Here is a 27206-nt window from a genome sequence, read left to right as displayed (position 1 = left end):
CGTTACAGTTTCATACCAAAACAGCTTTTCCTACTTTGATCTAATAATAGACTGAAGTTTTTTCAGTGGGATGCACATAAACACAATAGGGAGTAGTTGGCTCATCAGTCAGAGGAGAAATGACAAGGCTTCACTTGATCAATACACCAGACCTTGTTAACTGAGTCACAGAAAAGCAGCTATTCTTAATATAAAGAGACAGTGCACCCAGAGGACAAGTCATGTCTCAGAACTAGATGATGGGAGGGAAAACAAGCCCACATGCAAACAATGAACAGCTCACTGGGACTGATGAGTCTTTAAATTAAAGTTTGAGAGTTAGACAACAGCGCATGGCTACACTGGAAATCTAGACGATGCATTTGTTACTTTTAGGCTGGAATATTGTAGCTCTTTATTATCAGGATGGCCAACAGGGGAACCAAAAGATTTCTTCTGTTCATTTAATCCTTGTTAAATTTGTAATAGAATTTAAAATTCTTTGTTAAACGGGACTTACTCCTTCAAACTCACTCTGTGGTGTCACAAGAGGCAGTAATCCATTAAAGTGAACATTGAACACAGTCTACTGAATTCTTGCTTTTTACCAGTTGGCATTATATGATTTTCTGAATCTGACTGTTAACTTTGTAAAGAAATACACTGTTTCGGCCTGGCTTTATTGGAGTTATTGAAGTCTCACATACTGACCAGTAAGGGCTACAATTTCAGACTTAAATAATCAGCCATCCATGCTTTATCATCAGATTTTTGTTGCGGACCTCCACAGTCAGCACCTCTTATTACTTTAAAACTGACGTGAGAAAAGACTCACCTCAGTTGATTCGAGCACTGTGGGCGGGGCCAAAGTGTGTGAGCGAAGTTTTCAGGTAGGTTAATATGATCTTGCTCTTTGCCACAGGAAGAGGTTTTGGTTAATCTCTGTGGGACTGCTGATATTCATTTTTATTTGATTTAACTCCCGTTTTGGAAGAAAGATACAGTTCTCCTGTTGGGTTTCAGTTGGGTCTGGTCTTCGAAGATGAGTGCTGCCACATATCACGTAAGTTTGTCGCACCTGACGCAAGTTATTGTTTTGTTTTTCTTTTGTCGTTGTCACTATTTCTATAAATTGCTCCCCTCACACAGTTTTGACGCAGTAAACTTTGCCGCGGGTCTGCAGTTTAAACTCAGTGTTTCAGTCAGTACGGACTGATTCTTACAGTAAACAAGTCTGACAGTTTTTCTTCCAGCAGCTTATTCCCCACAGCGAAACTTTTAAGTTGACACCCTTAGTGTGCTTCCGGGGGCCTCACCTACCACATAAACAAATGGCATTCATGTGATCATATTTTGTCAAAGCGTACTTGAACGTTGAAATTTAGTCACTTATATATATATATATATATATATATATATATATATATATATATATATATATATATATATATATATATATAGATAGATATATAGATAGATAGACATTGATTATTCACATTGCTCATAATAAAATTAGCTAAATACGATTTGGTGTCAGATGAGGTGCGAGTTATAGTGGTTCAGTCGATGCTAATTTATTTGTATTGAATAAATTATGTGTCATCTCCGACATTTGTGTCTTCTCTCTAGTGGAATTAACTTTTTTCATATTGAAGGATACCTCCTGGTGTTTAGTTTGCGTTCTTAATACACAGGAAAAAATGCTTTGACATGCTTAAGCTGCTCTTAAGGATTTCTGGGGAGATTATTTGTATATATATATATATATATATATAAAAAAAAAAACAATCCCATTTCTAGTGTGTTCATTCTGACATGCTGGATTTTACAAGAAAATTTTGTGTTTAGTCTGAAAGGTGTGGACTGTATGTTTGTAGGTTGATTTCTGTTGTGTTTTTGTGACATCTGTTTCTAAGATTAGAGCAGCTGTCTTGGTATAGCTGTGATCACTTCAGCTTTCTCATTGTATAGATATGTGGAAAACCTTTTGATTTATGCTTTTCTTTTAGCTCTGAATCTCCCTGTCTGGTGTAATTGCAGTAATTCATCACATACATAGAGAGTCAGTGCTGCTTATCTTATAGGGAAACTAAAGGACTGACTGCTCATTTAAAATGCCTTTAGAATTATCTTTTATTTCATTTGGACCATCTTTCACTGAAAATTTATGATGAATCCAATCTGAGAACATTAGTTTTAATAGGGAAGAATTAACACTATAAGAAACAATATTTATTTTACCAACATCCCTGGTGATATATTTATTGGCACCCCTGCTTTTCTTACCTACAGACATCTTCTCTTCAGCTCACTCCACAGCTTGCCTAGAGGATTTAGGCCTGGAGTTGAAGGTTGCCATTAAAAAAATAAATGAATAAAAAATATGTCTGGCAAAACAGTTCAGTGTAGATTTTTCTTTATCTAACTGAAAGGCACTAACAACTCATTTTTAGATTACAGTTGGAGTCTAGCACATTTTAAATTACTTACATTTGAAATGCTAGGACATTAAATTATTTTTCCTGACATCCTTCCGAGGATATTTATATACCAATATAGAGCAATACAAATCCTAATGTTTGTATGTATGGAAATCTTGGTCTTTGAGTCTTTGTAGACCTGGTATCCGTCTTATCAGCCTGTTCACGGCGTCTTCTTGCGAGATAAATATGGGGCCTTATCTAGTCTAGCAGCCAATGGCTAGAAAAATTAAAATCTTTGTCTGATGTCATGTTTATAACCTATGCAAACAGAGAGTAAATATGAATAATTAGAAATCTTCAGGAAACTCTGATCAAGTCCTTAAAGTAGAGCATAAATGAAAAATATATACATACATATTTTGCATTGCTCTATTAGTGATTTTGTTAAAAAATAACTGCACTGATTTTTTTGGTCACAGAGTAAAGACAGTTTCGTTAAAGAAAACCATGTATGCTAATATTTCCTATGAACTAAAATATACACAGTAAAGCTTCCTGACCTGGAACTCTGTGGAGCATTTACAGGCTGAGTTAAAGTCAAACTCTTGCCTAGAAGCCCTAATGTGCTTCCAAGAAACTCCGAGTACTGTTCAAGCTGTCTTGTTTTTATTGTTTTTCTACATCTGATGGTGAGGTATCAGCAGCACAGCTGGAGGGGAGTCAGATGTTACAATGGTATATTGATGTCTTTTGTGAAAAGTCTTTCGATAGTTCAGAAATTAAGCAGACATTGCTGCCATGCAGCAACTTCTGAATTGTGTCAAAAACACCTACAGGTCAAGGAGTTCAGGAGCATAGATTATGCAAAGATATGTCCTTGTGCTTCAGTCTGGTTAGAAACTATTGAATGATATCAGTATCAGTAATGGTGGAAAAAGCAAAGTCCAGATAGAGAGGTACCTATGCAAAGTTTCGGATTTGAAATCAAAGGGTGGGGCAACATTTAGCCGGTTGCTCTATGCAAACAGTTTCAGCAATTAAATATGTAGCTGGGAGAATTACACAATAACAGGCTCAAAGCAAGAGAAACTCTGTATTCCTTACAGGGAAAAATCTTTGATGGGTTAGTATACACTTTATACTAATAACAGCTGTATTATGTCATAATAAGTACTGTTAGTTGTAATCCAACAAATGCCAGATAATTAATAAATATGCATCATAACCTAAGGAATGCAGGATCGTTTATTAAAAAGACTGAAATATTGCAAAACTCATGATTCTTGTTTGGAGACTTTTGATCACAGTCATCTGGTTGAGAATGAACATTTTCAGATTTTGTTGAAGTGACTCGATTTCAGAGTGACCTAACCACAGTGATCATTTAGTACTGCTTAGGCATGAGATAGGATGAGATTCTCAGAGTATAACTAACATTCACTAAAAATGATTAGAAATAAACATCGGATTGACCATGATTTATGGTATTTAAAAATAAAACTTCAGCAACAATGTGTGACATAATCTAATTGATTTGATTTAAAATAGAAAATCTATCCATAGTGCTCATCATTGTAAAAGCTGTTAGTAGGATATTAACAGCTTTTAATAGCCTACTATCCTACTAACTACCTATTTAGGAGATAAATAGGTAATTTATCTCCTATGTTGATTCTGACATAAAACAAAAATATGGACTAAACACCTGCTTAATTTGGGATTTTATTTTATTTTTTTGTAAATCCTTATTGTATAGTATTTTGTTATCTGCTGTTTTGGAGTTTACCTGAAATATAGGATTGTATATTGGCTGACAAATGGCAACTAGTGGGAAAGAGAGAGTGCTCTGCTTCTATATGAAGTTGGAAAAAACCCGTGATGTTTTCTAAATCTTAAGAAAAACGAAACAAAAGTGACGCGCATCAAAAGATTGATGCCAGGCGTGAATCTAGGCTTGCAGAGGTTTAAAAACGTAGTTTTAAAAATCCTAAAATTTACCATCAAATTCTATTCATAGTTTACAGCTCATTTTCAAAAGTGCCAGAACGAAGTGTCAGAGTGACAAAAGGGTGTTCTAGTTAATAGTGACTAATGTGTCACCATTCTCCTCCCCCACTTGTTGCAGCGTGTTGGTACATCGTGTCTGTCGGCGTCTGAAAAAAATAAGGCTCGTACAAATTGTTCTGCTTAAATGAAAAGCTGATTTGGCTTTTAGGGTACATTTGCATGGCAAAAACAATTGTTTCTAAAAACCTCCACCCATCACTATTATTAAGATTATGCTGATTTTAGATCTAAAGTTAGCAATTTGGTATGCAACCGTGTGTAGGCTCATCTTGAACAGCTGCCCTGACTAATTCACCAACAATTATGAGTTTGTTATACTCTCATTATTAATCTAACAGCATTTAGATTAATAAGGAGACTTTTTATCTAAATTAGATTATTGTTTTTTGCAATAAAATACCAAATAATAATTTGAAAAACACTACTAGAGTTAGCAATGTTCATCATTTTTGTTTAAGTCAGTCAATCAAAAATAATAGTAAATACTGTAGATAAAATTACTATAACTAATAATAGTAATAATCAATCAGTACATTATTTTAGCAGCAGTGAAAATAGATTTGCTTTTCTATTTTTTTAGGTAAAATTATTTAACACATTGTTTCTTCCGCGCTTTAAGTTTTGGGCAAATATCAAGTAGCAGTGGGTTTTTTACTCAATGTTATCGTTCTATGATGATCTCATACCAGCCAGTCTGTCACCCTGTGTTTCTTCATGTCTAATTTTTAATCTAAAATAGTTTTTTTTTTCCTAAAGTGGCATACATCAAACTATTACCAAAGGGGGTTTTCCTTTTTCTTTTGTTAATATTTGATTTGTCACATACAATGAGGTGAGTTTTCGACACAGAGAGTGGGAATGCTGTGATTAATGTGGTGAGACGGGTCTCTGCTTATGTGGTGACACAGTGGGACGGTTGGTAAATAATTATTTAGAAAAGAGTTTTTTTGCATGTGAGAAACATCACTTAGTTTTCATATATCGAGAAGATAATATTTAATTGTGACACCTCCAAATTATTTGTATATCCTCATGTGGATTTAGCAACATAAGTGAAGTCATATTAAAAAACTCATGAGCTGTGAAGAAAGACTTGGTTGTGAAAAGAATAGATGCCTGGCCATGTTGTAGCAGTTTGGTTTGTTGCTATGTTAACAGCTGCTACTGAGGGTTTTGGCTTTTATGCATCTCACAGCTGCACTGACCTTAGCCCTGAACAAGGGAGGTGTAGCATTTCTGATTCCTTTTTGATAGTATGGTGTTCACACCCAAACAAAGCTGGAAATGAAAAAAAGATTGGTGGCAGACTCACTGCTGCTCCAAAACAGGGCAAAACCTGCCTGACAGAAATACTCAGAAATTACATGTGAGACATACTCACCACCATAATATGGTTCCTGGGCTCTTTCTTTTTTTAGCTTGCATAGGTGAAAGACAAAAATATGAGTCGGCATGGATAATACTACGAACCTGAACCTGAAGTTATTGGGATTTGGAGATCAAAACAACTTGTATATCTGCTGTGTAGATAAATAAGTTTCGTTAACATAAAATAACTTTAGGTGAACTGTTAAGTGCTGCAATCCCAACTGAAGGATAAAATAAATGCCGTAGGGACTTTCAGACCAATCAGTCCTGAGGTCCTGTGACACATAATATTAGAAAGTCCTGGTATTTTGGTATTGTAGAATATTGCAAAGGCAGTTTTGGTTGCACCAACTATGCAATTTACATTGCCTTCACTCTTCTTTTTTTTTTACATGTATTATTATGAGGCTTCCAACACTCTCTGTAACCTTTAGCATCTCGAACAATTTTAACTGTGTCCAAGACTTAAACATTGAGAAACCTCACAACAAGTGGCATAGTGTTATGACAACTATTGCTGCACTTCAAACTGTGCACAGTAATATTGCAATAACAGCTTAGTCTCAATATATTGGCCAATCCTGCAAAAGACATTCATGGGAATGTTGAGGTCACATAACCACTATCAAACAAATACTGGAAAACAGGTTGAAATTAAGTTTTAACTTCTCTTACATTATAGTCACATCTGGTCAGAGTACTTTTCTCAGCCCATTTGCTTTGCCCTACATGGTTTGTGGCAAACTTAAAACAAGTTTTCTTGTTCTTGACACTCTTCCAAAAAGAACATATTTGTGAAGTTTATGAAAGTAGTATTCTGAGCAGATGTCCTCACTTGTGGATCTTCATGCATGACCAGTCAGATAGGTTACCTGATCTACATCATTTGTGCTGAAGTCTAGTCCTTGAGAGCTCCCATCCTGCAACTTTTAGATGCATCCCTGCTCCAATATACCTGAATCTAATCACTGAATTCCCTCATCAGCAGTCATTCATCTCTGCAGAGGCCTGATAATGAGTCATTCATTTGATTCAGGTGTGTTGGAACAAGGGTGCATTTAAAATTTGCAGGATGGGAACTCTGGAGGGAGGACTGTACTTGGGCACCCCTGGTCTACATGATGTTTATTTACTAATGTTCTATAACAAAGCTCTGAGGCCTTCACAGAACAGTTGCATTAGTACTGTGATGAATTTATACACAGATGGACTCTGATACAATTAGATGACTTTTTAAGGCAGATTTTGTCAAATGTTATTGTGTGTAAAATCGGCAGAATACATATGGGTGTCAAGGTTTTAAGTTTAGTTAAAAATATTTAAAATTATGTACTCCTTTTCTTCCACCTTTTAAATATTTTAGCAAAGCATTGGATGTCAAAAATTTGAGCTGATGATATGCAGGGTAAACAACCCGTGTGGTGGGTGTGAAACTAACATGTTTTTAGGCTGCAGATGATCAGGAGTTGTCATTTGCAGGAATAGTTTTTTGTTCCTTGTGTTAGAGAATAAAGTCTTAAAAGCAAGACCGTTTTAACAAGGCCTGATAAAGTGTTTCACATGGCTCGGATACACCAAGACATCTGAATGATGTCAGGAGTTTGTTTTTCATGTTACGTGAGTGTAAAATAAATTTAGAAAGCACTTTGGAACAAATATGTTCCACCAAAGTGCTGCAAAGTCAGAATAATAAAAGTAATGTTGTGAGATCAGTAAAAATGTAAAACAAAAAAATAAGTATTTAAACTAACTGGATAAAATAAACAGAAAAATAGAAAGAAAACGGGTACAAAAAAGTATGCATTAATAATATGGCTAAGTCATCATGTAATGGCAGAAAAGTTTTTACAGTTTACTTTATAGAAAAACACATTTTAATGAATGTTACTGTATGAGAAACCATTAAAAAAATATGTTGAAATCTTGCAGAAACTCACAACAAGCCAGAGCAGCTTAATTTTAACCACACCTCACTGCAGCGGCTCTAGTCAAACCAGTTAGACCAAACAGCAACACTCACATGGTACTAACTGCAAGTCTGTGGCTCAAGTTGATTTGCTGTCAAATGCTTTCATAGAATGGGCTGTTGTTGCCTCTTCTTTGAAATTAAGTAACACTTTTGGGCGAGGGAGAGACTTCTCATAATGCTCATGCGGGATGGTATGTCTTTGGAGTAGTGAAGAATAGGATATGATGAAGCATATGTAATGGTATAATTAGGCCGTGATCAGGGTGATTGATGTAGAAGAACCTTGGGGCACTTGCTGACCCTCTATCTAATGATTCTCCTCATTCTGGCCCATGATTGCTGTTACAGATTCCAATTAGAGAGCATGTGTAGAAGCCTGAACTGGGCAGGAATGGACCTTAATTGCCATGAGTTATCATCTAGGCTCAAGTAATTGAGCCCCCATCTTAAGGAGCAGCACATCTGACAAATTGATTTAATACCAAAGTGATTCTCCATCCCTAATGGCACTCTGGCTTCTTCACTCATGGGCTGCAGGCACTGAATTCATTGTGTGTTGATTACTGAGCAGCCAAAACCTTTTTTTCTCTAAGTCCACCCACTCGAGAGAACTCAACAACACACGCAAACTACCTGCAAGCGCTTCTTAAAGCAGCATGCCTGTATTTTCCCCAAGCTTATCACTTAGTGATCATCCAGTCTTTGAATATATGTAAGGCATGTTGCCATGTAGTTATGAGGGTGGTAGTAAATTTGTCAGTGTTGCAGAACAGGTTTTTTTTTTAGAAAAAGCAAACCAAGCATCCTGTCAGAGCTTGTTGGTCTTAGAAATTAGCACAAGGTGTGTCGCTTCATAACAGCTGGGTCTCACTGTAAAACTCTCTTTTCCTTGATTACATTATGGCTGTTCTTGTATTAGACTTTCCATTGTAATACTTTTGCATGAAAAGGTTTAACCAGTTTTGAACTAGCTCTCTAATATCTTAATGAGAAAATCCCTTTCTTTTTTTCAACTTAGCATAGTGTCACACTTTGCTAAGTTGGGAAACTTGCTGGTTATAGATTGTGACTTTCTCTGAGCTAACGCTTAAATAAATTAATAATGTTTTCTTTTTATAATTCTCATATCACTATTATGCATATTTACATTTCAGGTTACCTGTATTCTCTACCTTAAGCTTAAATGTTTCTGATCATAAAAAATACTAGATAAAGATGATCCTTGTAAATAAAAAATATATATATTTTTATTTTTGCATCCTTCATTCAGACAGTCAAATGTGGTAGTATTGTGGTAGTATAGTATTGTGATGGTCTCGGGCTGCTTTGCTCCTCCAAGTTAGCAACTTGCTGTAACTGATAGTTATGAATTATGCTTTCAGGCAATAAATAATAAAGGAGAAAGTCCAACTATCAGTTCATATATTAAACTCGAGGTCACGTGGGCTGTGCAGCAGGACAGTGGTTCAAACGCACCAGTAATTCCAATCCTGAGTGATTTCTAAAAAAAGAAAAGCCAGACAAAATTGTGTTTTTGGATGGGGTTATCCAATTTAGTATGACAAAAAAGTGAAAACAGAAGAAATCTGTAACAGAGCTTTTACATTTTCATAGCTCTATATTGTTGCCAAAATAATTTTTTTTCCACCTTTTCCTTTCATCAGCACCAGAACGGCCACCGAGAACATGTAGTGTTCCTAACCAATGAACCGAAGTCCTCGTCAAAGACGAAGAAGATCGGCATCCTGATTGCTGTTCTTCTGGCGCTTCTTGCTGTCTTGGCTGTCGCGGCATTCCTCATTTGGTTCTTCGTCTGTAAGTAGTGATAATTTATTTCCTAATTTATTTAATGGAGCAGATATTCAGGGACCGCAAATATTTAGATGTTTGGACACTCTGCGGAAGTCCCTAAACTTTCAGCATAGATTTGCCTAATGGAAATAAGAGATTCGTGTATTTACATTGCATGCATTCCCTTCTGCCAAAACAGGCACATCTCAAAGCGCAAAGTGGATCATTTACACTTGCTGTGAAGGCAGAGCTCTTTGATACAAAAGTGTAAGAGTGGCATGTTTGGACTTTAATTTCCCATTAGTGTTAGTCGATTTGACAGCTCTGACGTTCTCCTTTTAATAATGCAGAGGAGAAAAATGTCATGAGCCATGGCACAGTTTTCTTGTCATTTACGCAGACAGAGACTGATAAAAAGGCCTGTGAAGTCTCCATAAACACCATCTTGATTCAAGTGGCTGTTTTTAATTGCCATGAGAGCCAAACTGTCCCCGCATGCGATCATGCTGTAAAGCTTGAGGACTCTGCTTCAAGGCCCCGTTTTAAAAGTTTCTTCTTTCATCAGTAGCAGCCATCTTAAAGCATTCTGTTGATCAAACAATTGACTCTCATCTGTGTTTCTTCTCTCAGTTAGTGATAATTACAGGGGCACACTAAGTATGCGACAAAAAGCATCAGTGCAACTTTTCAGTGGTCATATGAAGCTGGGGGATGTGAGTTATGACCAAAATCTCGAAGACACAACTAGCCAAGAATTCAAAACTTTAGCTTCAACACTGGAAGACCTTGTGAGTATGGCATCCAGATTGTCTCATGTATTTATTCTCCTGTACACATTTCTGCTACTTTTAATGCCTTACTCTTAGTCGTCCTCTCTCGGAAAAGATTAACGTTGAATGCTGTTAGCGATTGCTTTCTAAAATGTCCCTCCCCGCCCAAAATGACTGCTTTAACAGTCCCATGGTCTTAGAGCAATGCTCAGGAGGAGCGTGGCAAATGTCACGGTCGGACAGTGGGGGAGCCGGAGGGCTGTCCAGTCAGACCCTCGATTCCCGAAACCACACAAAAAAATAATCTTGTGAAAGCGCACATGGTGTCAACTCAATTCCACTGGACCGCACACAGAGTTAAAAGACTTGCTGGGGTCTAAATGACCCCATCTCTTAAGACTGCAGAAGAGTTAAGGTACCTCGGAGTGGGTGAAGAAATAAAAATAACAGTAAATTCCTTGAGTGATTTTTCTGAACAGCATTGGAAGGGATGTTGTAGTACCACTCAGGAGCTTGTTGATGACAAAAGGCTCCTGCTCTTTGAGCACATATTCTTCAGTGAAAAAATATTGCAGATGAGAATGTGATGCCGACATCAGCAGGAAGTTGGGAGAATTTGACTAGATTGGTAGAAAGCTTTTTAATATATAAAGTTTGCATAGATTGTAAAAAAAAAACTCAACTTATTTTAAGGAATGTTTTTTTTACTCATTTTGTATAAATGGATTAAACATCCCTTCATGTGTCTTTTCTCCCCCCCACCCTCCTGACCTCCTTACGGGGCTGGTGTCTGGCTCCAGCATTCATTGTGTGAAGAACACGGTTTCTTATGATTCATTCTTATGATTAACATATTTGTGGTCACTCTAACTAATGCAAGCATGTTACTTATATAATCAAAATAGCACAAAGTTCTTAATTAATATTTTCTTTATAAGTATAACTCTGGAACATTACATTCTACATGTAGCACTAAAAACCTCAAGTTTGAAAATCATAGCAGTCAGCTGCCTAACACACTTGGTAGTTGTCCGCCTGACTGTGCGTCTGTATGTCCATCCATTCGTTCATTCATTCATTCATTCATTCATTCATTCATTCATTCATTCATTCATTCATTCATTCTCTAACATGCTTATCCTTGCGGGGTTGTGACCAGGGCTGGTGCCTATCTCAAGCAGTCAACAGGTGAGAGGCCAGGTACACCCTGGACAGGTCGCCAATCCATCGCATTGACTACATGGTAGTCATAGTTGGCCAAATGTGATTTCAGAGCAGTACCTTATGATAAGGGATAGTCTGTTGCTTCTTTAGTACACACAAGACTCTTGCAATGGCTATTTTTTACGATTAGAAATAAAATTATATATTCTTATAAGTGACGGACAAAAATGTGCTTCTTTCTAGTCTTCTTGAAGAGACTAGAATCAATCCAGCAAAAACACTACCAAAACTTGCAGCAGCAGCAGCATGATGTAAAATTTCAACAGTTTCGGGGCTTTATCTCTTTTTGAAAACCATTGTATACTTTGACATTAGAAAATGGCCCATTTATAATGATATGCTATACTTGAAAATGTAAAACATGCTTCAACCATTTGTTTTTTACACAGATGGTTGAATGCTACCAGAATGACCCACTCCTCACCAAGTATTACACAGAATCTGCAGTTACCGCCTTTAGGTAAGATATTCACTTTTTCATATGCCTAAGGATTAGACATAGTGCATTTTTCACCATCTCATATCCAGATTGCAGTTTTCTGTAAATTACAGTTATTTACTATTACAGTTAAAACATTTTTTCACTACTTTCTTTTTAAAGTTGCTTTAAGCTGGTCTGGGATGTTGTTTTTTTTAAATCAATTTTTCTATGAGTTCCTTAACTTTTTTTTCTCATCTCTAAACACCAGTGAAGGAGTTATAGCCTATTACTGGTCTCGGTTTGAGATCCCAGTCAGCGACCTGGAGATTGTGCCAGAGTTCTCAGAAGAGCGGGTTTTGGAGGCACTGGAGAAAAGCGTTGCGTCACAAAGTACTAGGTCCAACCTTAATGGCTTCAAGATTATTGAAATTACTGCTTCACGTAAGTATCTTCAGAACCACGTGTTTGGGGAAAGCTTTTAAATGTAAGCCTTAACTGGCTTTCAATAATTACATTGAGCAATCAAAAAAGATAACATGCCGTGAACAAAGATCTAAACAAGGTCTTTGTCATGTCTCGTCATCATTTCTTTTCTTTTTGCTTTGCATCCATATCACAGTGGGCTGCTCTGAGTTGTGCTGATAAGATAATAACAGATAAGGCAGACCACTCTCAGCTTGTGCTGCATCTGAGATTGCACATTTTATGCTGTTTGGATCCTCTAATGATATTAGCCAGGCCCCTGGCCTGCTTCGAGAGAGCCATTTTTCTTCCTTCTGTCTCCTCAGCACTCGCCTTGCATTTGTCGACATCCTGGCCGTCAGCCGAGTGCTGGCCCTTGTGACTCTGTGGTTTTTGGTCCTCTTTAAAATGATTTCTGTTGGTACAATTTTGATGTTGCTGTCCCAGATAGTTAGACAGAGATGTATGACTTGCTGCTGTAGGGCAAGGTGAGATGGAGCAGAAAGAGGTACGCACCATCACCAGTTCCCTTAACCGCAGGGAAATGGAACAGAAAATGTGCAACCCAAATATTTTAGGCTCATACATCAAATTCTATCAGCCTCACAACTTTGGTGACCCGTCCTTACCTCTTTTCCTCCTGTTTTCCTGTCACCCACCCCAATGTCTTTGTCTCCAGTCACAGATGCTCGCATGGCCAGGAAACCCACGGGTGAGTACAGTATGTCCTGTTTCAATCACCTGCTGCTGTAATTTTCCAGCTGGCTAGATGCTTGCCCTCCTGTCAGTCTTTAACAAATGATGGCCCTGTCCTGCATAGCGCTTGTTTTCATCTAAGATTGCTATCCTTGTTGCAGTTAGTTTAGGTTGCTTTACCATTATAGCTGCAAGGCTAAGTGTAAAGTTATCCCAAAGTCTTGTTTTATAATTACATAAAATAGCAGACCATGTGCCTGATTTAACTAAAAACATTATTTGCATTATTATTTATAAAGGTATTCATCAAACTATGTTTTCCAGCTATAAGTTACTTTTTTCGTGTCTGTGTCCAATAACCTGTTTGATTTGAGCAATATTCTTCTTGTTCTCAGAGGACTGCTTCTTTCGTCTGGAAGCAGTTGCGGATGAGCAAAGCTTTACATCCCCCGGGTATCCCACAGGTTACAAGTCAGAGTCTTATTGTCAGTGGCAAATCCGAGCAGCAGAGGAGAACACCATATCAGTCAGTTTTCCAATTTTCCACATTGAAGATGACTGCAGCGATGACTTTGTCTCAATCTTTGACTCTCTGAGCCCTGATGATTCTCAGGCCATCACAGTGTAAGTAGAGGGGGAAATGCTTGGAGAGTTTGTGAGATGTGATGGTTATACAAAATGTAATAGAAATGATTCTCTGAATAAGTTAAGTATATACTGTATATAGTTTTGCAAATGTATAGGCCATATTCAGGATCGTCAACACTTGTCATTGGTGCCCATCCATTTGATTACCAGAGGACTGTTGGTGGATATCAGTGAAGATGGAAGCCATTATCTAAGAATCTCTACAGATTCTTAGATATCTGTAGAGATTCTTAGTTCCAAAACCAGCATGGGTTCTGGTGGTTCCAAAACCAGTATGTACCAGGGGACCAGAAGGCTAACAGCTTTTATGGTTGCATATGCAAAAAACTCTGATGTAGGAGGAATTTAGAGAGGCTATGAAGAAATAGTTTTGTTTTGTCTTAAGGAAGTTCTGCAACAAATGTACACAACTCAGGAGTGGAAACAAAGAGCTGTGTATGGTTGGAAAAGGAACTTGAAGGCTGAACTGAAATTACTCATGTGGGAGGGAACAGTGGCAGGGTCTTCTCATTATAGTCACCATGTTCTCCATGGAGAAGAGCACTTAATCTGAGGATTTAAGGGGAAGCATATCCATAAGCATATCCATGGCAGAAATAAGGGAACTGTTGACAAAGCTTTCTAGTTATTGGGTTCCATGGTAGATGATATTTGCAGGGCTTTTGTAGCTCACAAATCTCTACAGTATTGCTTTGAGGCCTGGTACATCCCACACATGGTGGCAGACTGAGGTGGATGTACCAGATTTTAAGAGAGGGAACCAGAGAACGTGTTCCAGCCATTGAGCCACCAATACCATGTCCTAAATTTTAGAATATGAGAAAGAAAACTGACAAATTCTTCAACCTCCGAATTAGGAGGAGCAGTATGGCTTTCATTCAGGCCATGGAACAGGAACAGATCTTTAACCTCACCAAATTGAATACTTTTAGAAGACTGCGTTTTACTTCATTTTCTACACTTATACAAACAACAAGAATCTAATTATAGTTACATTTGCTAATTCTGCTTTTATATATCTGGGTATGGCAGGGATTTTTTTTTCTTATTTTTTGTGTTAGCCATGCGTGGCAGCTTTTGTTTCATGTGCTTCAACCAGAATTTGTCTAGTTTATTTTGCCTGAAAGAGTAGTGATTCCCAAAAGACAACCCTCCATGAATCACTCTCTTTTTGACTGAAATGTTGCACTGGGATTTTAGAATAAAAGTTGTTTTCATGTGGGTGGAACATGTTCCACTTCATTCCTTTTTTTCTGGTTTTGTGATTACATTTATTTTCTTTATTTGCTTCAGAAGCCTTCTGCGATATGCATTCCTTTTTTATTGTCAGCTTTCGAGCCCTGAGTGAGATTAAGTTGACTCAGAAAGACCTCTCCTTTCAGATCTATGAAAGATGCCAACTTGAATCTGACTACACCACTGTGTGTAATTGCATTTTGTCTGTGGGGGAGGTCGCTTTTTTATGAATCTATCAGTTACTGAATGCAACATCAGTTGTAGCTGCAGGCAATTTTAAACTCAGAAACCAATGCCAAACAAATACGGCCTTACCGAGTGATGCATAACATTTTTTTCTATTATGGTATTGAGCGATGGGCTTTATTCAAGGTGACATGGGGTTTATGAGAGCCATAATATAATACTCTATAATGACATTATTCTACAGGAGGTGAATGTATTGCTGCTCCTGCAACGTCATTTACACCTTCATGGCTTTTCCTCTAGCCGTGCTCAAACTTTTTCTTTTTTGTTAATCTAACAAATGTTTGACTTAGAAACTCCACCTAAGCAATTTCTTATTAGTGCTGATACTACTCTTCTTATTTATTTTTTCCCCCTGACAGCTCTTTTATTGATTTCCTCTCAAAATGTTGTTTTTTTATGTTTGTAGCAATGTGCTGGCGTTTTAATCTTATTGAATAAAAAGAATTACACTTGTGTGTTACAGATCCACTTTCTTCAGTAAATGCTCTGAGCATGGAGAACATTATTTATGCTTGGATGTTGGAACTCGTTTAGAATGTATCCTTACTGGTTTGTTTTCCTTGTTTATCCACAGACAATGTGGCCAAAGGCCTCCCACTAACTCCCTGAGCGTTGTGTCATCCGGTAACATCATGCTGATTAACTTCATTGCTGACACCTCTGTCCAGAAGCCAGGCTTTGAGGCACAGTACAAAATTATACCCAAAAATGAAGGTACATTTTCCACACATTCATAGTACTTAACATGATCTGTTTTACAGGTCAAATCTTTAGGATTATAATACATTTCTTTTGATCATTAGTATTTTATGCAGTTGTTGAAATCAGGATTTCTACACATTTTACATTTAATAAATACCATACTTTTCCAAACATTGTCTTTATCATTCTGACATTTGAGTTGAAAGAATTTAACTCAAAAGTAACTGGCTGGGCTTTCTAGATATTTTTTATGATCATGATAACATTTTTTTCACCATATTTCTCACAATAGATATAAGTTATGTAATTTCCCATTTCTACGTCTATAGCCCAAATACTAAATCACTGGTGGCTAAAATTCTTCTCAATTTTAAAACTGGAAATCAGCTTTAAAATTAAATTCTTTGTACTGAGAATTTGATTGTTTTTTACTTGGATATCAAAAAATGCATAGACTATAAACTCCATATTTCTCAAGTGCTTCAAAATGATTGGACTGGTGCCATACATTTCTAGATGTTTTTAAAGTGTAAAGAAATGATAATAACTAACAATAATAATGCATTTTAGCTTCCCAATGTGATCGTGTCCTCACCAAAAACGAAGACAATTTCACATCTCCGCTTTACCCCAGCTTCTATCCTCCTGCCACGGAATGCACATGGACCATCAAGGTTTGTAAGACTTACAATCTCATTCTCCAACCCCACACCTCACGTTTCCTCCACTCTTGCCCCTTCCTTCCTTGCACCACACCTTTACCCTCTCCTCCATCCTTAGCCTGCTATGAAAAGAATGCTGAGCCAGCACTGTCGAAGCCAAGCTGTTCAGTACCTCTTCTATCTTCATCTGTCAGGCTGCTGTTGCTGCTGCAGCTTGAGCTGAGCTGCAGGGTTTAGTGTGTGTGGCTTGTTTAAATGTGTGCGTGTGTGGGGGACATGCATGCAAGTGGATATGACTGTATTTGTACACCCACAAACCACTTTTGATGTGTTACAGCCTTTGTGTTTGCACTTGGCTGTAGAGGCGTGTCTCTCTGTGCGTGTAGGTGACACATTGGTCAATAATGTTGCTACAAATCAGTCACCTGAAATTTTCTGCTGCAGGTCTCTGCAGGGAATAAGGTACGTGTGACATTCAACATCTTCCGCATGAAAGAGCCGGGCGTAGATGTTCGAAGGTGTCACAAAGACTATGTGGAAATCATGGGGAAGAAGTAAGACTTGATTTACTGGTCTGTAATTGTAAGTCAGTGTCAAGTGACTCAAAGCATAAAAAAAGGATCTCTGACACACTGTCATGCTTCACATGTCAATATGTGAAGCATATCGATATTGTGCTATAACAAGATACTTGCATATACAGTATAATATATTGTTTTATAATTGTCTTTACATTCAGTCATATTTGGTAAATATCTAAGATAAACTTTGGTCCTTATTGGGCCTATTTTGTCAGACTTCCACTTGTTTTAAAGTTTTATTTTGTGTCTGTAGATTTGGGCAGGCTCTGGTGAGCAGCTGACATTGAGTCACATTTTCCTGACTTATTAGCACAAATTATTACCTGAATGACATGTTCTTTAATTTTTTCCATTTTGAAGAATGTTGAACAGAAATAAACTTTTTACTTATGTTTTTAATTTATTGATCACCAATACCAAATATGTGAATTATTAGAAGTACCACCGCTGGGCTTGAATGCGCTGCATATAATTTTTATCTGGCATAAAATTTTACAAGTAAATCTTTTTAGTCCCCCTGAGCATTATTTCCAAATCACAATACACCTTATGCTGATTCTTTGATTCAGCTAGTTAACTATCAAGTGACATAAATTAAAGCAAAAAAAAATTAAAGTTAATTTATTTATGTGCATCTGGACAGGGGATTTCACCTAGAAGGATGATGGTGCTTTTAATATACAGTCAAATTCTGTCATTTTTATGCAATCCAACACAACTGCATCTTGAAACCAATGGGTCCTGTGTCTCAGATATTGTGGAGAATTGCCATCTTTTGTTCTGGCCAGTCAGACTAATGAACTAAAAGTGATCTTCCACTCCGATGAGTCCTATACTGACAAGGGCTTCCATGCAACGTACACAGCCATCGATTCAGTTGACCGTAAGTTGATTATTGTTTTTCTCAACCACATATACACCACTATTTGCGAGCATTGAGTGAAGTGTTGTAACATGACAGTGACACACTGAGCCTGCCATTACCGTGCCAACAAAGGTAGTAATTTTGTGCTTTGAAGACAAAAAGACTAAGGCTTATTGACAATAAAGCTAATGCAGTTTGCTTTACAAAGACTTGGAGATTGCAGGACTGAAATATAAGAGGTGGACTAATTACCAGAGAGCTTGTTTAGTGGGTCTGTTTTATTTGTAGCTGTCAGACAGGAGTGTCCCTTCTGCTCTAACATTGGTTCTCTGTTTGATCAAAATTGATTTATAATTGCCCTGATCAGCTTTTTTATGCCTGCTGTGAGTATACTATCACTCCCCTCTCAGTGACTTTGTCATTGCTGTCTCCTTATGTCCCTTTCTTCTGTCTACATGAGTAGCTTGCCCTGACCAGTTTGCGTGCAGCAATGGCTTTTGCATTGATAAACAGAAAAGGTGTGACGGCTGGAACGACTGTGGCGACATGAGCGACGAGAAGAAGTGCAGTAAGTTGATCTGGCGAGACTTTTTGTTCCTTTAATAAACCCATCTCTACACCCCCTTCCCTTCCCATGCCCCCCTCTCATTTCTTAAAAAGAAATAGCTTATTTTAAAATTATATAATGGCCTTCTTGCTGAGAGTCAGATGCGAAGATGGATACCACTCTCATCTCTGCCTGGTAAGTGTTGCCAGCAGCCAGTTAGCTTAGCTCAGCAAAACGAGCAGGAGGAGGGGGAAACACTTAGCCGGCATCTGTCCTGAGATAACGAAATCTGAGGAGCATAAAAATGACAAGCTGTGTTTTTTACGAGCCAGATCATATCTTATCTTCTCCTCAGTGCCACGCTTCTAGACTCTAGGAAATCATTTAGTGCTAATAGCCAAAAAATCAGGCACAACTTACCAAAAGTTATAATTTAAATTTTTTTCCACATTGATCACTTTGAATTAAACACTCAGAACATGTCACATAGTAATTACCATGTTTTTTTTTTTTGTTATCTTAAAGCAAGGGCCAGACAAAATCTGCAGTTTTCCTTCTTACTGCTGTTTTTTTGCTTCACGTTCAATTCAACCATCTTGATATTTTTACAAAAACTGTTCAGCTTTTACTTTGCAGTTCAATTTCCTTTGTTTTTAGAATGTGACAGTGACCAGTTTACCTGCAAAAATGGTTTGTGCAAATCAAAACTCTTTGTATGCGATAATTCCAACGACTGTGGAGATGGGAGCGACGAGAAACTATGCAGTAAGTATGAATATCTCCATTCACGATTCAGAGGTATTTAAGGCACCAGACTTCCAAGCAGAAAAAAACATGACATTGAAAATTAACCACAATGTGGATGATCAGTATAGTTCATCTCCAGAGAGAAGTTTAATATATTCTGGGGAACATCTCTCTCTCTCTCTCTCTCAGCTGTTTTGAGCTGGCATGAAACCTTGATACAGAGATCCTAATGGAGGTTTATTATTAAGCTGATGGTATAAGTTGTAAATCCATCCTAGAGTAACCTAAAAGCAGCTGTTGCTGTTTATTAGTAATTCATAGCCATTAGGTACATACTGTATATGGCTTCATCAGAGAACTTACAGGGGTACTGGCTACACTGACCTCCTTCCAAGGTAAAAACCTAACCATGCCAGTACTAAGCCGGCGGTACACCAAGTAACAATGTGGGACAACCATTACAATGGTCTTGGTGGTGCAGCTGCTATAGACATTGCTACTGTTCTGGCTCCATCAATAAGGATGTTACCAAGTAGCTGAAATTAACGGTCCACTATCTGCATGTCAGTATATAAGGCCATCATCAGGGTCCTTGCACACAGTTTGTTATGGAGTGGGCTCCTTTCTGTGTAGAAGCTCACACCTCCAAATTGTACATCTCCTCTCGCTGCAGATGTTTTTACAGGTTGTATTACAAATGCAAATATGTCATTCAGCTTTGCCATGTTATCAAGGAAAAACCTTGCCATGGTATTAGCAGGGGAGGAATAAGAGAAAGCAGGCACTTCTTGGATTTATATTGCAATTATACAAAAAAATCCTGCTAAAAAAACATTTTAAGCTTCAGAGATTCTGAAGTCGGAGGTTCTGAAGCTTGGGCTCTAATTTTGTATTATGGCTTTTTAGATCTCAATCTGTAATAAATCGGCCCAGGTGTAAATTATGGCATATATTTGGTAAACATCCTGTCTTTAATCTTTTTATGCTCCTAATACTGATAATAATGTAAGCTGAGTTAGTTAAGTTCTTCTTTCCTGTTATTGTCAGTAAAACATTAAATTATTCTCTACCAGCCAGCTGACCTACGCTGTGCAGCAACAAGCACTGCTGCATCATTCTATCTACCGCTGAAAATTTTGGTCACTCTGGGACCTTTTCGGGCAGGTCATTAAAGCACTTCAAAGTGTAGAAATGGTATGATCAAAAATATAAGCCGTTTTGAAACTAAACTTTTTAGAAACTTTGTAAATCTTGAAAGCAGTAACTGACCCCATGCAATATGGTCACTCATACCTGGGATGTGTGTGTACATCACTACACATCCTAATACTTGCAATAAAGATTAAGCCAGATGCTGATGCCTTTTTTTTCTGCTGCACTAATGTCTGTTTTTGATATAACTTCCTTCTAAACTTGTTTCGTCGACACCAGGTTGTCAGTCAAACGAGTGGCGATGTGGAAATGGAGTTTGTCTTCCTCAAGATGTTAAATGCAACAAAATGAAGGACTGTGAGGATGGAAGTGATGAGGCCTCATGCGAAGCCTGTAAGCAGATGACCAAGTTTTTGCTTCTTATACAAAACAGTCACCTCAGCATGGTTGTGGGTATAACAAAGATGTTTCACTCAGGGCTTTGTCTTAGTTCAAACTATTTCTCTTTTCACTGTTGTTTTTACTCTGTTTTATTTCCTGCTACTCTCCTTTTCAGTCTTCATCAATTTCTCTCTGATTCCCCTCTTGCAGTCACAGACGTTCACAGAGGGCACGATTGCATTTCCTTTTGATTTTCACTTCTGTGAATAAGGAGGCATATTAGGCCTTAATCCCAATCAATACGCCCAATCAATGCAATCTGCTGCTCAATCACTGCACATTGTGCATTGGAGCCTCACTCTGAAGCCTCACTGATTACGTAGTATTTCATCGGTTAAATGTGTGTTTTCACTTCGGGTCCTGTCTCCACCGCCCTTTTGCAGCCCCAGATTTGTGCTCTGACTTCAGCTTTAAGTGCACCAGCGGGGAATGTGTCAACAAGGTGAATGCCGAATGTGACGGTGTCAACGACTGCCCTGATAATTCAGATGAACAATCATGTGGTGAGGAATCTTCCTCCTTCTTGGACTCTTCAGTGTTTTGTTTTTTTAAACAGCTGAAGCTGGATTTAATCTCGTCACTTTCAAAGAAGATTACAATTGCTAGATTGAGCTCCACGTTGGGCTGTCGTTAGGAAGAACTGTGTTTATATATATTTACATATATATATATTTACCATATTTAAGCCTCAGAGAGCACCTGCATTTTATTTTAATTTTTATTTACAAATTTTACTGTGTATCTCATTAGGATTTAAAGACTCAATAGCATCAACAGCAATGACTGGCATTGTGTTAGTGTTCATCAAAGTCAATTTAATTTTCTGCTTCTTTTTTTTCCCCCACCATTTATCAAGATAGGTTTCAGAGATGAAATGAAAAATCCTTTCTCTGTTGTATTTCAGACTGTGGCACCAGGCCTTACAAGATGAACCGAATCGTAGGAGGGCAGAACGCTGATGTTGGGGCGTGGCCCTGGCAGGTCAGCCTTCACTTCAAGAATTTTGGCCATCAGTGCGGCGCCTCGATCATTTCAGAGAGGTGGCTCCTGTCTGCAGCTCACTGTTTCGTCAGCACCATGTCCTCAGAGTGAGTCACAGAAGTCTTGCACTTACAGGAATGCACAAAGCTAAAACAGCACAACGTTTCAGATCTTCTCTTCACATCATACTTTAACATTTTCTAAGATGGATTCAACTGGAAAGAAAGATACTAGCAGTCTACAACAAATACAGCATCTCTCCCTTACAAATCAGCATTTCTTACTGTGTTCACCACAGCAGCCTGTTGGTGGTGCACTAACCATTCTGTTCAGTTTGAACATGGTCATAATACATTCATTTATGACAGCTGCGCAGGGTTTTTGTTTTTTTTCAGACTTGTGTACAATGTTGAAACGGTTAAATTAATTAGGACATAACCATCATAAGGTGTTAAATATTCATATTGTGAGACATTTAGTCAGTTTCACATCCATTTAGAGACCTTAATGCAAGCGTTGCATAAAGCACACATTTATTTGTATAAAAACAATCCCCTTGAACTTTTTACATGATCAAAACCTCTACCATTTTTGATCAAAACATAGTGATGCATAGTGTCACTATGGTTTTCTATGACAAATAGAAAACCATGTATCATTTTTATGATACATGGTTTTCAATGTATTTTAGAAAATATGTATCAGAAGCAAACATTGACCCATTGCTTTCAGGCCTTATACAACCCTGCTTTACTGTAAGCCTAAATTAAATCCAGTGCAACAAACTGTCAAGTCACCTAATTAGCAAATACTCTATATGCACATAGTTTGATCTCAGTGTTAATACACTTTTATGAAGGCCTCAGAAATTTGCTAAGAACACTGATGAACAGATAGCTTTATAAAGACCAAGTAAAATAATTGTGAAGAAGTTGAGGGGCAAGGTTATAAAACTTTATCCTACGTAAGCTATAAACATCTCATAAAGCACTAGTTTTATCAGATGGTCCCAGAAAGTTCCCAGAAACTTAACACAAATGAAAAACTACCAAGATCTCACCTTCTACCTAAACTGTGCAAGTAGAGCATAAATGTGAGAGAAAAACTGCAGAGATTCACAGTTCAAGTTGAAGATTCAGTTCACAGGAAATCCTTTAGTTATGCATTCCACAAATTTAGCCTTTATGGAACGGTGGAACAAAATCTATACTTTTTGGGAGTGACAGCAGTATGCTGTGGGGATGCTTTTCTTTCAAGGGGAAATGTGTTTTTAGGCACATAGTGCCATTTTATAACACAATTAAGTAACTGTTAACCTCCAGTTGTTAGAAACATGCTGTATAATTCACACAACATAAGAGATTTGACTTCACAATTTGACTCCTTGAAATTGGGCCTTTGCCTCTTTAAGAAGATCCTACACTTTCTAACACTTTGTTGTAGGTTCTATCTTTTCCTCTATCTCACTTAGCCTCTTTTAACTGCTTACACACACGCATACACACGCTGCAGCTCACACAACCATGTTTATGTGTGACTGCTGGCAGTCATATGTAAACAGACTGAAACTGATTTGACTACCCTTTATGGAAGGTACAGATTGCAGAGAAGAATAAAAAGCTAAACTTGCCTCACTTGGTTTCATCCATAAGGTGAGCTAAGGGTGGCCCCAGTGCTGGATGGTGAATGTAACTCTGTATCTGTTCCATTTGTATGACATGCATGGCTTGTAACATTTGATCATCTTTCGGCAATAAAGCCTGCTTTTATACATAATCAAATCTAATTATTTCTCAAGGTAATTTACACTCAGGGGTTCTGGTCGGGTCCTGAAACTGGTGAGGGGCCTGACCACCAGCAGAACTCAGCTTGAGGACTGAAGTTTGTTGGAGTAGCCAGCACATTGTGAGAGCTGGCTGTGTGAGAGCTGGTATTTAAGAACCCAAATAGCTACAGGAGAGTCAAAGATTGTTCAAACATGCATGAAACACTCGGTGTAACACTCCAAGTATGTTTCTGATGAGGGAATAATATAACATGTAAAATGTTGATTTTACATAATTCCTCCCCTCCAACCCCCACTTTAACATTGTTTAAAGTTGATGGGAAGATAGAAGAAGTTAAAGCAGTGAATTCCTGGAAGAAACCTTTCTTGATGCTGCAAAGACTTAAGCCCAGGTTTGGGAACTGTGACACAATGGATGTGAATACTTTTGCAAGGCACAGAAAATGATTTACTTAATGTCTCTCATGCTTTTACAGCTATCTTGATCCAATCAACTGGCGTACATACAGTGGTTTGAGGGAACAATATGATACAGAAGATTCTCAGAGGCGTAATTTGAAGAGGATTGTTCCTCACCCAGATTACAATGAAACAACCCATGACTATGACATTGCACTACTGGAGCTCACAGAGGTGCTGGAGTGGAGCAACACTGTCCAACCAATCTGCCTCCCCTCTTCCTCCCATGTCTTCCCTTCCGGATTGTCCTGCTCTGTCACGGGCTGGGGCGCACTCCGGGAAGGAGCTACTGGTAAGAATTCTCTATAGAATTATGTCCATATTCTTCATTTCCTTATTTTTTTATTGCAAATTTGAATACTGTTTTTGGCTCTCAATGATGGCTAATTTAGCCTTTCATCATATTTTTTCTTTGTGGTGTTTCCTAAAGCCATTGTCTTCCCTTCATCTCCATCTCTCCGCCTATATTGTTGCTCGTATTGTTTTCCTTGTCTCCCAACATAACACACTTCACTGCTGCTTTATCACGCTTCCCTTTTGCCTTACCTTTTTTCTGATCTGCTCCATTCACTTAAGAGACATCTTCTGTATCCATAAGTCACCAAGAACTCCCACTCTGAAGGGACGTTTCATAAACCTATGTTAGCAACCTCTAATCCAGACCATTAACACCTTTTGATGTTGGCCATGAACATTAAGCTAACATGGCCAGAGCCGCTGACCCCTCTCTTACCACTTTTGCAGCTATGCTGCCAAATTTTCTGCAGGAAGCAACAGTGAAAATCATCAATGACACAGTGTGCAACCAGGTCATAGCTCAACAACAGGTCACCTCCAGGATGCTCTGCAGCGGATTCCTGACAGGAGGAGTCGACGCTTGCCAGGTGAGACCGTGCAAAATTTTCCCCAGGAAAGAAAAGCAAGACGTTTTCACATCTTTGTAATTGCTGTGCCATCCATCACAACCAAACACAATCTGATGATTTTACTTGCTCACCTGTGGCGCTCACCAGGGAGACTCCGGAGGCCCTTTGTCTTGCAAGGAGGAGAATGGGAAGTGGTTTCAGGCCGGCATTGTGAGCTGGGGTGAGGGCTGTGGCCGTCGGAACAAGCCTGGAGTCTACTCCCGCGTCACCAAGTTCAGAGAATGGATCAAAAAGGAGTCAGACATTTGATGAACATGATGTGTGGAGCAGCAGCAGGAAAGATTGCAGTGCTGGAAACAGAACATTTTAGCATGGTTCAGGCCAAGTCTTTTTGAGTTTTATCTATTCTTAACAGCCGGCTGAGCATACTGTTGCATGGGCCCAGCTGTTCACATGAATGACTTTAAGCACTTTATGTGGTTGCCAACCTCCCACAGGAACTCCACAGACTCAAGTTTTGCACATTTTCTAAAGGTGTTTCTTAGCAGTGTGTCATGCTGCCATCTATTGAAGCAATACTTAACTGATGGATACAAGCCACAGTGTGTACAAAAAATGAAATATGTATGATTTGGGAATACTTTTTTGCCCCATTGGTTGTTTGGTATAACTTTTTAAATGTTTTACTTGGATTTTTACAAACTGATTTTCTTTGTGTACAGTGCCATTAGTGATTTTTATTTTGAAGATTTTTCCATTTTCTATACCCAAACTAATTTGATCTTACTTTCCGACATGAAGTTAATGTTCCACCATTCTTTCATAACTTTAGAATTTAACTTAAAATGTAAACAAAACTACACATTTGAGTGGGTATGGGGGGAGAAGGGGGTTGAGGTAAAATTGAAATATCCAATAAGGAAAAATGGACCAACACCATTTATGTACAGTCATTTTCATGTTATGCTTAGATTGCATAAATACCAGGAGCTGGCTGCAATGGAAGGCAGAAATTGTATTAATCAATCTAAAAGCCTGTGATTTGCTTTGGAAAATGGCCAATGGTTAAAGTATGCCAGGTTTGTTATTGGTGGGTCAGACTAGGCAAAAATATCACAGTGGTTCTTGAATAATGGTACTGGAATGTTTTTTGTGTGTTTCCCTCCTCACCCCCACCCCCTCACCCCCACCCCATATTTTCCTGTTTTTATATTTCCATCGTTACTGGCTTTTGTCTAAATTTGTAAATATTTTAAAGTATTTATATATAAATTGGTGGGTGGAGGATCCAGCTGGTTTGAGCAGACCAAGTCTATGATTAAAGCTCAGGATGAGAGGTGTCTTTTGTTACAGACGCCAAGAGATTAACCACAGCTAAGAGTATTTCTACTCAAAACCAATTTGACAGGGTAACCAATTTTAGGCCTGACTTGATTTGGGATAAACTAGCAAAACCAAAGGTGTGAATGTGTATTCTTTGCAAAAAGTATTGGGGAGGACTAGGTTGGTTTGTAATTCTCTCTTTAATGGCTGTGAATTAAAGCAAATACCCCTCTCTTTGTCTGACTTTTTTCCCCCTTTAAACAACCTCACCAAAAACGTGCTTCACTGTTCATTTTGCTTGCTAATGTGTTTATAGACCAAAAATACGGTGGCCGACAGGTGCAAATGTACGGAGCCCTCTAGGGGACATGGGGATTTTTTTTTCTTTTGCGTTCCCTCGCAATACTTTTGCGTTACCTCGCAAAACTTTTGCGTTACCTCGCAATACTGTACTGGTCAGTTATGCAGCATAATTGAATACTGTAAGCCTTTCTTACGGTGGGCGCCGTACTTTATGCTTTAATATAAGGTTATGTGAGGTTTTTCCATGAATGTTAGTATCTTTTTGTGAAATATCTGAAGTTTTATATCTTTCTTTAGGATAGAAAGGCACCACAAACCTACGATATAAACAGAAACCTTCCATAAGTAGGAAAGAAATAAAAATACATTATAATTTGGACTATTTCTGAGTTATTATCGCGGGTAATAAATCATCTGACAGTTTTGATTGTGTCTCTGTTGTGTTCATAGTCTGAATGGTTTAAAGAGCTGCTTTCAGTGCCGCTCCA

General features: G+C 38.1%; 1 protein-coding gene across 1 annotated transcript; it reads left to right on the top strand.

Moving 5' to 3' along the window:
• The first annotated feature begins 872 nt into the window (after positions 1 to 872).
• Positions 873 to 26649, top strand: st14 (ST14 transmembrane serine protease matriptase). Its single transcript, XM_028013131.1, has 19 exons — positions 873 to 1042; positions 9471 to 9621; positions 10228 to 10385; positions 11981 to 12051; positions 12281 to 12453; positions 13154 to 13186; positions 13566 to 13794; positions 15878 to 16017; positions 16576 to 16679; positions 17112 to 17221; positions 18001 to 18131; positions 18577 to 18681; positions 19318 to 19425; positions 20839 to 20952; positions 21384 to 21503; positions 21905 to 22088; positions 24244 to 24518; positions 24971 to 25110; positions 25240 to 26649. Exons 1-19 carry the CDS (start codon positions 1022 to 1024, stop codon positions 25399 to 25401), a joined length of 2529 nt encoding a protein of 842 aa, XP_027868932.1. The 5' UTR covers positions 873 to 1021; the 3' UTR covers positions 25402 to 26649.
• The last annotated feature ends 557 nt before the right edge of the window (positions 26650 to 27206 follow it).

This window comes from Xiphophorus couchianus, chromosome 3, assembly GCF_001444195.1.
Source record: "Xiphophorus couchianus chromosome 3, X_couchianus-1.0, whole genome shotgun sequence".
Classification (NCBI taxonomy): Eukaryota; Metazoa; Chordata; class Actinopteri; order Cyprinodontiformes; family Poeciliidae; genus Xiphophorus; species Xiphophorus couchianus.
Note: the sequence above shows the minus strand (reverse complement) of the source record. Positions and strands in the feature narration are given on the sequence as shown.

Bases quoted from the DNA above. Each gene is read 5' to 3' on its own strand.
- st14 (XM_028013131.1), top strand. From the start codon at position 1,022: ATGAGTGCTGCCACATATCAC. The intron at 9,622-10,227 runs GTAAGTAGTGAT...TTCTTCTCTCAG, and splicing joins CCTCATTTGGTTCTTCGTCT to TTAGTGATAATTACAGGGGC. The intron at 16,018-16,575 runs GTACATTTTCCA...AATGCATTTTAG, and splicing joins AATTATACCCAAAAATGAAG to CTTCCCAATGTGATCGTGTC.